At 36.4% G+C, this 12109-nt stretch overlaps 2 protein-coding genes across 2 annotated transcripts in view; one reads left to right on the top strand and one right to left on the bottom strand.

Moving 5' to 3' along the window:
• Positions 1 to 12109, top strand: part of LOC148947211 (uncharacterized) — a 321142-nt gene that overhangs the window by 112658 nt on the left and 196375 nt on the right. The gene's annotated exons all lie outside the window — the stretch shown is intronic.
• The window catches only part of LOC148947212 (uncharacterized), a 172523-nt gene continuing 162466 nt past the window's right edge, over positions 2053 to 12109 (bottom strand). Inside the window, exons 7-8 of the mRNA XM_089097121.1 lie at positions 10830 to 10847; positions 2053 to 2428 (exon numbers count right to left, since the gene is read on the bottom strand). Of these exons, the coding sequence (XP_088953247.1) occupies positions 2093 to 2428; positions 10830 to 10847 (354 nt within the window). The 3' untranslated portion in view covers positions 2053 to 2092. The remainder of the gene's footprint in view (positions 2429 to 10829; positions 10848 to 12109) is intronic.

The following is a 12109-nucleotide window of genomic DNA, read 5'->3' as shown; positions in this document are numbered from 1 at the left end:
CGCCATTCTGAAGTTGATCGTTTTAGTTCAGAAATTTCGCCTGATTCCTGATCGCCTGATTTCGCCTGATTTAGAAATTTCGCCTGATTCCACTGTAGACAAAAGTTTTACGGTCACTTGGCGACACCATGTTTTTGAGACAATTTCTAAGAACAACGGCATATGTCGTAATTGTGGTAGGTTTTTCAAACTGCTGCCAAAAGATATCATTTATGTACATCTGACTCTGGCTCACGTTTCCCACTAAACCCTTGACCTTCCTAACCATTTCGTGAAATTCAGATATCAAAATCACAAATACTGAATCGCCTAAAGCGATGTTTTGACATGGCTAAGAATAAAAAATGTTGGTATAGGCTTAGCCTTTTTTGAAGCTGTGACTAACATTTTTTATATATCCACTAAGTAGTTATCTCTTTTTGGAATGATTCATTACTCTTGAAGTAATTTCGAGATCTTCTAACATAAATTCCTTCGCTTTGATAACAGAATCTCGGACATAACCACCTGTCGCATTGCATTTTATCACGTCCAACTTAATACCATCCATAAGTGCTCGAGTAAGAAAGTTCAGCAACGGGTTAAGCACTAACTTCTCCGACATAACTAGTTCCAAACAAAAGTTAACTCCGAATTCTGAGTGCAAATCATCCAAACTTTGTCCGATCAAATAGACGTCTCAAAGTAGCTGTCCAGATAACCAGCAACAAGGGAAGCGTCGAGATCTGCTCACCTGTTCCCTGCAATTTAAGGCGAATAAAACCAGCGGGTACCTATACGCCACTTCCGGCAGGTTCTCTCCCCTCTTTTGCTTGCTCCAAAGCGATGCACACGGCACTGTTGACAGACCTTAAGCAGAAGGAAGGATTTTGTTCAATTTTGACGATTTGGCTGAATTCTGGCTATTTGGTTGAATTTATCAAGATTCACCGGAAAAATATTAACTCTTCTATTTGGCAACCACTAATCGTCAACAATGATGTAAAATAAATTATCTCAAAGGAACCTGTTGCTGTCAAGACAGCCAAACAAGTTTAATTTGATTAAAAAATTAAGGATCCTTAGGGAAATCACTCATAAGATTCAAAGATTTTGTCTGAAATATTAAGCAGGTTTCAATCCAAAAATGAGCAGTTTACACTTCACACTGTAAATCAAGACTCAAAACCTGCGTTTTCAATCAGAGAATAGAGAAAGAATAGAAAATATTTTAGGGAATAAACTTCCCTTGTGGGGGGCACGTTTGTCGGGCTTTCTTGAGAGCTAGTTTTTCTGAAGCGACTTTCTTCATTGGCTCATCTCGAGCAGATATTATTTTTAATATTTAGTTTCTGAGTTTTTTAATTAATGCTGGGAAATCCAGGTCTCCCTCTCATGGAAAATTTCCTTTCCCCCACGAAAACTCCTCCATGGAAAGGTCCTCCGACAAAAACATCCCCACCAGAAAATTGCCCGCCCCCCCCCGAAAATATCTTTATACTTCCCAATAGCCAATACTATTTGTAGTCAATGGGCAAAGTTTATAACTTTCGTCCCTTGCCCCGGGGGCTGTGGGGTTCAGTTCATCCTCAAGGACATATTGCATCTTTCGACCATGCAGAAAATATGGCTATCTCAAAATTTGACCATACAATTTTGGGCAAAAAAAGTAGGGGGGCTAGCTATCCTCCAATATTTTTCGTCACTCAAAAAGGGCATTAGAACTTTTGATTTCCGATAAAATGAGCCCTCTCCTGATCTTCTAGGATCACTGGTTCGATACGGTCACCCCTGAAAAAAAAACAAATAAACACGCATCCGTGTAAACTTCGTGATTTTTAAATATTTTGAATAAACATCAAAATTTGATTCTTTTGATGTATCTATTATTATTAAGATTCTATTTTTTACAGTTTCGACTACTATTGAGCACCATTGCTCCTTACTTACAGTTCGTTACATTAAACTGTTCGATGTACAGACAAAACAGTACAACAAATATTGTTTTAGAATCTATTTATTTAAAAAAATTACCTATAATTTATTGTTAAATCAAAATTGAATAAGGCAATCTCAGCTTGAGAGACTGGTTATAAAACTCAGCTTTATTGAGCTAATAACAATAATCACTGTCAGAGCTATCACGATTGTAATCATCATAAGGTTCATCATCATAATCAGCAGATTCAATGGAATATAGCCGCTGCTTATTATAGCCGCCACTATCATCACTGTCAGATCGTAAGAGGTAATCGTAATCATCATCATCATCATCATCATCATATTCAAATAGGCCCTTACAGGAGAATCTTAGCAAGGGTAGAGTGTCCGATAAGCTGAATTTATGTGCCAATTTGTAATTAACATATAAGTAGCGAAGCTTTGGACAATATTTCTTCACAGTCAGTCTTGTCAGTGTCAGAGTCTTGTCAGTGACTCCTAAGCAATCCTGAAACGAAAGAGAGAAAAGATTTAAAAAAAGAAGGCACGAACTTGGCACTTATGGACTGATGCTACATGCTGAATTAAAACAATGTCACGACAATTTTACACCATCATCGTTAAAGACAATCTAGCAAAATCATTTAACATTTTTAAAGCGTCAAAAAAATATTTTAATCCAGCAAACAGCCTGTCTGGACACTGAACAAAAGAGAGCAATGACGCCTAAAGACTTTTCAAGAGCATTTTACAGCCTTAACAGAATCAATGTCTGGATGGAATTCCAGACAGGAACATATTGAACTGCAATGAAATAAATTTAACTAATGATCCCAAACGTAAGAAGATGACTTTCAAATCAAAGACAAAAGACCCGAGGAAATTAGAACTTTCGCAAAATCAGCATATACAGCATTGTTTGCTATTACAGATAATGGAATATACCCACCACCATAAGCAACATATAGATGCCTCGGAATACGTAAAGGAAGGTCTCTGGGAGCACAATACAATCAAACAGATAGAGGTTTGGCTGATTCAGCTCCAATAATGTTGAAAGACTTAGAAATGCCTCATCTGAAGAGCGATACTTAGAAGAAGATGGATTTAATGGTCTTTCTGCATTCATTAATAGGAGTGAAGCCTAGCTCATCGACACATTGCCAATTTTAAACTCTCAGGCACCTACTGAAAATCCTAGCTTTACTAATTTAGCCTTTCTGGATAAAGCCAATGATTTAGAACGTGAGCTGCGCATTTCGACCACGAGGATGCAGGCAAACAGAGCAAGAAAATTGAAGGAGGCTGTTGAAAAGATTAGAACAAAGAATGAGACAAGTAGTTGGAAAGGTAAATTCAAAAAGATGAACGAAACTGAAGAAAAAACTGAACAGGAACCCGAAAAAACAGAAGATGAGCCACAAAGACGAAAAAACGAAGCAGAAGAAGAATTGAAGACCGATCAAAACGAGGCCAATGGCAAAGATAGTGACAATTCACATTTAGAACTATTATTTTAACTTGTTCTAGCATTGATTTTTAATTTATTTATGAAAAGAAGAAGAATTAATGGAATTCTACTTTTTTAGTTTTACATGAAATATATTGACTATTAATAAGTTTGAACTTCACACATTCAATTGAGGTAAAATACATGGTCGTGGTTTTACACAATAAATCGCAATTTGTTTTGTTTATAAAAAAAAATTAAAAATTTCACTTTGACAAAAGAAAATAGATACATACCTAAAAATATTTAAATGAGTTTTATTTTATCTTAATCAGAGGCAACGCTATAACGTTGCCTATAATAAAGGCCATGAGGCTTCAACGTTTTACTATTTATTTATTTTCTCCCCAGAGGAACTTCATATGGAAGGGGTCGTCGTAGAAGCTTCAAAGGGGCCTCATTCGATTGGAAATCTAGAGTTCTAGTGCCCTTTTAATAGTCAAAAATGATTGGAGGGCAAGTAGCCCCCCCCCCACGCCCATCATTCTCCCAAACACATCCAATCAAAATTTTGAGGTAGCCATTTTGTTCAGCGCAGTTGATTTCCAGATAGAAAATATATTTTTGAGGAGAATACTCCCCCACAACCCTCAGGGCAAGGGTTTTAAATTATGCCCTGGGGGCATTTAAGGTTTTTATAGAAGGCGTTGTCGTAGAAACTTCAAAATAGGCTCATTCAATTGGAAATTGCAGAGCTAGTGCCCTTTTCAATAGTCAAAAGTGATTGGAGTGTAACTAGCCCCCCTCCCCCCCACGCCCATCATTTCTCCAAACACATCCAATCAAAATTTTCAGATAGCCATTTTGTTCGGCGTCGTTGATTTCCAAATGGAAAATATATTTTTGAGGAGGATACTCCCCCTCAGGGCAAGGGTTTTAAGTTATGCCCTGGGGGCATTTAAGGTTTTTATAGAAGGCGTTGTCGTAAAAACTTCAAAACAGGCTCATTCGATTACAAATTAAAGGGCTAGTGCCCTTTTTAATAGTCAAAAATGATTGTAGGGCAACTAGCCACCCCCCCCCCCAATGCCCATCATTCCCCCAAACAAATCCAATCAAAATTTTGAGATAGCCATTTTGTTCAGCGTAGTTGATTTCAAGATAGAAAATATATTTTCGAGGAGGATACTCCCCCAAAACCCTCAGGGCAAGGGTTTTAAGTTATGCCAATAAGGTTTTTATAGTAGGCATTGTCGTAGACACTTCAAAACATACTCATTCGATTGGAAATGAAAGAGCTAGTGCTCTTATTAATAGTCGAGAGGGATTGGAGTGTAACTAGCCCCCTCCCCCCCCCACGCCCATAATTCCCCCAAACACATCCGATCAAAATTTTGAGACAGCCATAGTGTGACGCGTAATTGATTTACAGATAGAAAATATTCTTTTAGGAGAACACTCCCCCAGAACCTTCAGAGCAAGTGTTTTAAGATATGCCCTAGGGGCTTATATCCTTTTTATAGAAGGTGTTGTTGTAGAAGGCGTTGTTATAAAAACTGCAAAAAAGGCTCATTCGATTGGAAATTCAAAGGGATAGTGCCCTTGTTAATAGTCGAAAGTGATTGGAGGGCAACTAGCCCCCCCCCTTCCCCGACCATCATTCCCCGAAACGCATCCAATCAAAATTTTGGTATAGCCATTTTGTTCAGCATAGTTGATTTTCAGATAGAAAACAGGTTTTTGAGGAGGAAAATCCCCCACTACCCTCAGGGCAAGGGTTTTAAGTTATGCCCTGGGGGCATATAAGGTTTTTATAGAAGGAGTTGTCGTAGAAACTTCAAAGCAGGATCATTCGATTGGAAATTGAATGGCTAGCGCCTTTATTAATAGTCGACAGTGATTGGAAGGTAGCTAGCCCCCACCTAGGCCCCTCATTTCCCAAACATAACCAATGAAATTTTGAGATAGCCATTGTGTTCAGCGTAGCTGATTTCCAGATAGAAAATATGTTTTTGAGGAGGACACTCCCACACAACCCTCAGGGCAAGAGTTTTATGTTATGCCCTGGGGTCATAAATGGTTTTTATAGAAGGCGCTATCGTAGAAACTTTAAAACAGGCAAATTCAATTGGAAATTCAAAGGGCTAGTGCCCTTTTTAATAGTCGAAAGTTATTGGAGGGCAACTAGCCCCCCCCCACGCCTATCATTCTCCCAAACACATCCAATCAAAATTTTGAGATAACCATTTTGTTCAGCGTAGTTGATTTCCAGATAGAAAACATGTTTTTGAGGAGGACAATTCCCCACAAGCCTCAAGGCAAGGGTTTTAAGTTATGCCCTGGGGGCATATAAGGTTTTTATAGGAGGCGGTGTCGTAGAAACTTCAAAAAAGGCTCATTCGATTGGAAATTCTGAGGACTAGTGCCCTTTGTAATAGTCGAAAGTGTTTTGAGGGCAACTAAACACCCTCTCACGCCCACCTTTTCACCGAACACATCCAATCAAAATTTTAAGACAGCCATTTTATTAAACATGGTTTTAAGTTCTGGAAATTAGGTGTTTGAGGATTAAAACTCCTCCAAAGCCCTCAGGGCAAGGGTTGTAATTTAAGAATTCTCCGAATCCTTCATATTATTTCTTATGGAAGGGATGCTCGTATAAACTTTAGAAAGGGCTCATTTGATTGAAATTGAAAGTTCTTGTTCACTTTTTAAGAGTCAAAAGGGATTGAAGGGCAACTAGCTCCTCTCCTTCCCCCACGCCCTAAATGCATCAGATAAAAATTTTGAGATCGACATTTTGTTAAAATAGCTTAAAGTTCTGATAACAAAAAACTCCGGTGTCAACACAGCCCAGCAGGGCCCAGGGGTAGGCGTTGTAAGTTATGCCCCGGGGCATAACTTACTAAGGGGGTTTATAACTTATGGGAAGGGGTTTTGTATGGGAAGAACACATAAGAAATTTATTATAATTATCCAATTATAAGGTTAAAATACACTCTGTGATAGATTCAAAATTTCTTTGGCACACAAATTCCTATTAAGGTCAATTCCAAACAGTCGTGATCCCTTTGTGTCAGCAAGTGAAAGGGTCTAAACCTTCTTATTGGAGCTATTTTTTCAATCCATTCATTGTTGTCAATCGCTGTCCAAAAGTTATGCAGGCTGTCTATTGTTCATATATAAGGTTTTTATCAAAGAGGTAATCGTATAGACTTTGAAAAAAGCCTCATTCTATTTAAATTGAAAGTTCTAGATCCGTTTTTTAAAGTCAAGAATAATCGAACAGTAAGCACCCATGCCATAAAAACTTGAAACTTTTCGCAATCAAAAATGAACAAAAGTTAATCAAAAAAAAACTTTCCGAAAAATAAGTTTTTCAAAGAAAAGTAAAGGCCATATTAAATTTAAGCTCAAGAGATACAAATACCTGTTAAAATTAAAACTAAAAACGACCAGAATTTACTATTAAAAAATAAATGAAACCCAAAACGAACAGAAATTAAATAGACAATCATAGCAAAAAAAATACAACAAGTAATAATATAAATGAATAAATAGATCTTAAAGCGATTAATGCTTAGATTGAGTATAAAAATCAAGCTTAAAATGAAAACAAATATAACAAACCTTAAGCTCCCACAAGTAGTTTTTTTTTTATGCTGTTTACATGTTGCATGAGTTTTGTGCTTTCTCACTAGTTCATATTGTATGGTTGTATTAAATAATTTTTTTTTCAGTTTCACTATATTGGATGTTAAATGGCCACTTTGATAGAGGTTTACAAGCCATAAGAAAACTAGTTACTGAGATTTCAAGATGGACATATTATCTACAAAATATGGACATAATTTGACTAGAAATGACAAATTTTTAGATGCTGCCGGGACATTTCATGCATCGAAAACTTGGCATACCTCCTCCTGCGATAAAATTTCTTCTTGACCACTGGGATTCAAAAATGAGTCACTAATAAATACTCTTTTTTAGGCTATATATTCTGGAACTCTTTTCTCAGAAGCTCAAGAATGGAAAGACTTTGGAATTGTTTACCAGAAGAGGTGAGTATAAGTTTAGAATTGTGGCACCTGATAAGGAGACATGTTAAGAAAACAATTCTTACTTTAAAATATCTAGCCTATAGGCTAATGATCCTAGTTAACAGATTATTTAAGGGGAGATCATCACCTTGGGCATTTCAAGGTGATCATCTCTCCTCTATGAGATGATTCACGTCCCTCCTCTATAAATCCTTCTTTTTCCAGCTTAAAACAAAAAAAAATACAATATTCTCCATTCTAAAATGGAATGCATAGGCCTAGGCTAATTCTTTTCAAATTGCTGCTATGAGTTGCCAAATAAGTTAGCCTATTCTATAGATTGTGTTCTTATTCCGTTTTTTTTAATGAGCAGTGGTGTAAATACTGTTTTTTTAATGAGCAGTGGTGAAAATACAAAATATGAGCCTGTAACAGCCGGGATAGCTGTATCTATAAAACAATTTGTTCAGCAATTTCAAAAGACTAAAGCTTTGAATCTCAGCATGGTGGATTATTTTAAACTTTTTCTTTTAAGCTGGAAAAAGAATTTATAGAGGAAAGACTTGATGATAAAGGTTCTACCCTTGGATAATATGTTAACTAGGATCATTATACAAATTTTAAAGTAAGAATTGTTTTCTTAACATGTCTCCTTATCAGGGGCCAAAATTCAAAATTTTTACCAAAGAGGTGAGAGGCAATACATACAAGTTAGACATGGGTATTACCAGGGGAGTAATTTACATAGAACTGGGGGTTACCTGCATATGACAATATAGAAAAATATTTCTTTATATCTGAGCAATAGAAAATTGTAATTTACTCTTATATAGAATGCAGTGTAAAGTCAAACAGAGGACAATATCTTGCTTTTTCCTATTATGTAGAATCATAAAAAGTCATACAGATGACTTTATGCCTCATTCTATTAGCCTATAGAGCAAGCAAAAATAAATCCATAAAGATGACTGTTTATATATCTCACTATTATTAAGAAAACATAATTAAAGTCATACAGATGAGTTTTTTATATCTTACACTATTATAGAGTAGGGTGGTCCTTAGGAAATGGGAAAAAATTTGTTTACTCTTTTTTTATGGGGCACGGTCTGAAATGATTCCATTCTGATTATAATTGAATAATAAACAAACATTTTAGTATTATTTTCAATTTCAGAGGTCCTTACCATAACTATTAGAAATGTTTAAGTGAGCTTTGATAAAAAGAAAAGTACACAATAATGCTGTTTAATTTAATAATATTAAACATGACTGTTGAGTTGCTGTACACTAAACAGAAAATAAGTGATTTGCAATAGTGTCCAGTAATAGTAATAGTGTCCACTCACTTCAATTGTCAAACTACACAGTTCACATATGGGCTTCAGACTGGTTCATCAGTGTCTTTTTGGTTGATCACTGTAATGCTGTCAGTACTCCTTGACAACTAGCAACAGGAACTGTTTCTGTTCTTCAGATGTTGTGTGCAGTTTGTTATAGTCATCCATCAGCACAACACCACGTTTGGCAATGTCATTGATTACCCTGATGCTGTGCACTATATTTTTAACTGTCTGGTAGTCTTCGTCAACTGACCACAAATCAATGTTCTTAGTTAGGAATGATGAAGGAAGTCCGGTAATGCTGAAGAATCTGTTGGTATTCTGTATGACAAAGTTTTCTAACTTCTTCTCCCCAAGTGTCAACAGGTCCACTGTTATCCTTTTCAGAGGGTGCTCTGCTCCTGATGTTTGCAAAGCCGTAACCATATGATGTTTGGTGTCATTTGATACTTTGTTGTCAAAGAAGGCAAGTGCCACCAATTCCTCTGATAAGTACCATAGGTGTCTTATTATTTTGTTCAAGGCAGTTTTTGATATTGATTCTGATATTCATCTGTAGCTCAATGCGAGGGGCTGATGGTGCTGACAATACCTGAAACCATGCTTTCACGTAGATGATCACAGTGAATTGACAAATATCAGCAAGAGCCTTTTCTTGCCTTTTCGTGAGTTTGAACTGACTTCTGAACATCCAGATCTTTAGCGCATAGATGGCCTTTGCCATCCACCTTGCTTGATGCAGCCCAGCTGGAGCTCTGAACAAGATTCCCTTAGATGGCGTGCCACCAAGGAATATGATTGTCAAGTCCAAAAGCTTACAGTAATCATCACAGGGTTGATACGCTAGTGTCTGCATCTCAGCAAATGCTATGGTATCTGTGATTACATGTGAAACAGCTGTAAACACACACTTGTCTGATGAAGCAGTTTGAAAGTCTGCTCTGTTAATAAACTGCCAGGTTTTCTTAAACCAGTTGAAAATTGTTATCTCTGGGCCTTTTCTAGGACCAAGGCAATCAAGAACCACTGCTTGTAAAACTATTTCTAAGATATGATGTCGACAAGCAAACCAAAGCATGTCCTTGTCAAGTTTTTGTTCCAGAAGGATACAAGCACCATTTCTTGCACCAGAATTGACAGATGTGGTGTCAAAACACATGTACTTTACATTATCTGTAATGTTCCAAGCCACAGCTGCTGCAGAAGCTTGGCCAGTTCCTGAGGCTAGCTTTGGAACACCAAGAAGCTGATCTACACCTGCTCTGGAGACCAAAATTGGGAGAGCGATTGACAATCTGTCTGCTGCAGATATCTTCTAGGAGTTTTCCATCCCAGTGAATAGTTAGAGGAACTGTTGGTTTAAACTCCTGTCATAGATTTTTGGCTATTACCTGGCGCTGCTTCATCCTGTCTCTGCAAATTGAAGAGCAATTGACATTGTATTCAGCAGGATCTTAACCAAGGTGTTGCAGGAAGTAATACAGCACTTCTGTCACTAACTTTAGCCACATCCAGACAGGCTGACATTTTTTCATCCAATATGTATACTCGTCCTTATTTTTGAAGTTTTGCTGAGGTTGACGGTTTTATATCTTCTGTTTCAGGGTCTTTAATTTCTTGACCTTTTTTGCTGTCAGATGATGATTCCAGTGACACTTTCTTTTCTCTTGTTGTTCTTTCTTGCCTCTCCTTCTCAATTCTTATGTCATGCTACTCTTTCCTTTTCTGAGATGATGCTCTTTTTATTTCTAAAACCTTGTCAACACTGCCCATCTTTCCATGGTGTCCTGGTTCCCAATGCGCAAACTCACGGTCTTCTTGAATACGTATCATCTCCATTGCATTGGTGTGGGCAATGTCAAACAAAACGTCCAGGCCAACTTTCCACTCTTCTTCCTTCTTTTTCAGTGTCTCAGAATGCTTAGCTTTGTTTTCTTTATTTCTTTTCAGGTTGTCACACTCCTTAAAGAGACACTGAATATTGTTTACCACATGTTTCTTGAGCCTTGTTGGAATGTGTGCCTTTGCCCAAACTGCAAGAGCATCATTGGCTGTGGAATGTGCCACTTCACAGACTTTCTTGTTTGTCACTTGCTTGTAGTGACAGAATAGCGAATTACTTGCTCTTAAAGCAAGTAATGCTTAGATTGAATATAAAAGTTTGCTCTATAAAAGAAAGGTATAAAAAGTCATATGTAGGACTTCATTCATGTTTACTCTATAATAGTATGAGGTATAAAAAACCATCTGTATGACTTTATTTATGTTTGCTCTATAATAACAGGAGACATAAAAAGTCATATGTATGACTTTATTCATAATGCTTTATAGTAGAATGATACATTAAAAAGTCATCTGTATGACTTTATTTAGGCTATTGTATAAATGAAATCATGTAGGCCTAGGCTATAAAAAGCCATCTGTATGACTTCTTGTTGTTTTCTCTATGTACTTGCAGGAGGTATAAAAAGTCATCTGTATGATTTTATTGAAGTCTGCTCTATAAAAGAAAGGCATACAAAGTCATATGTAAGACTTCATTCATGTTTGCTCTATAATAGTATGAGGTATAAAAAGCCATTTGTATGACTTTATTTATGTTTGCTCTATAATAGCAGGAGACATAAAAAGTCATCTGTATGACTTTATTCATAATGCTTTATAGTAGAATGCTATATTAAAAAGTCATCTGTATGACTTTATTTAGGCTGCTCTATATATGAAATCCTGTAGGCCTAGGCTATAAAAAGCCATCTGTATGACTTTTTGTTGTTTTCTCTATGGAATAGCGGGAGGTATAAAAAGTCATCTGTATGACTTTATTGAAGTTTGCTCTATAATAGCAGGATACATAAAAAGTCATGTGTGTGACTTTAATCATTATGCTTTATAGTAGAACGATATATTAAAAAGTCATCTGTATGATTTTATTTAGGCTGCTCTATATATGAAATCATGTAGGTCTATGCTATAAAAAGCCATCTGTATGACCTTTTCGTTGTTTTCTCTATGTACTAGCAGGATTTATAAAAAGTCATCTGTATGACTTTATTGAAGTTTGCTCTATAAAAGAAAGGCATAAAAATTCATATGTAGGACTTCATTCATGTTTGCTCTATAATAGTATGAGGTATAAAAAACCATCTGTATGACTTTATTTTTGCTCTATAATAGCAGGAGGCATAAAAAGTCATCTGTATGACTTTATTCATAATGCTTTATAGTAGAATGATATATTAAAAAGTCATCTGTGTAACTTTATTTAGGCTGCCCTATATATGAAATCATGTAGGCCTAGGCTATAAAAGGCCATCTGTTTGACTTTTTGTTGTTTTCTCTATGTATCAGTAGGGTAG

The sequence above is a fragment of the Artemia sp. Qi Xiang Cuo genome, chromosome 11 (assembly GCF_049724085.1).
Source record: "Artemia sp. Qi Xiang Cuo chromosome 11, ASM4972408v1, whole genome shotgun sequence".
NCBI classification, from domain to species: Eukaryota; Metazoa; Arthropoda; class Branchiopoda; order Anostraca; family Artemiidae; genus Artemia; species Artemia sp. Qi Xiang Cuo.
This window is presented reverse-complemented; position numbering and strand designations above follow the sequence as displayed.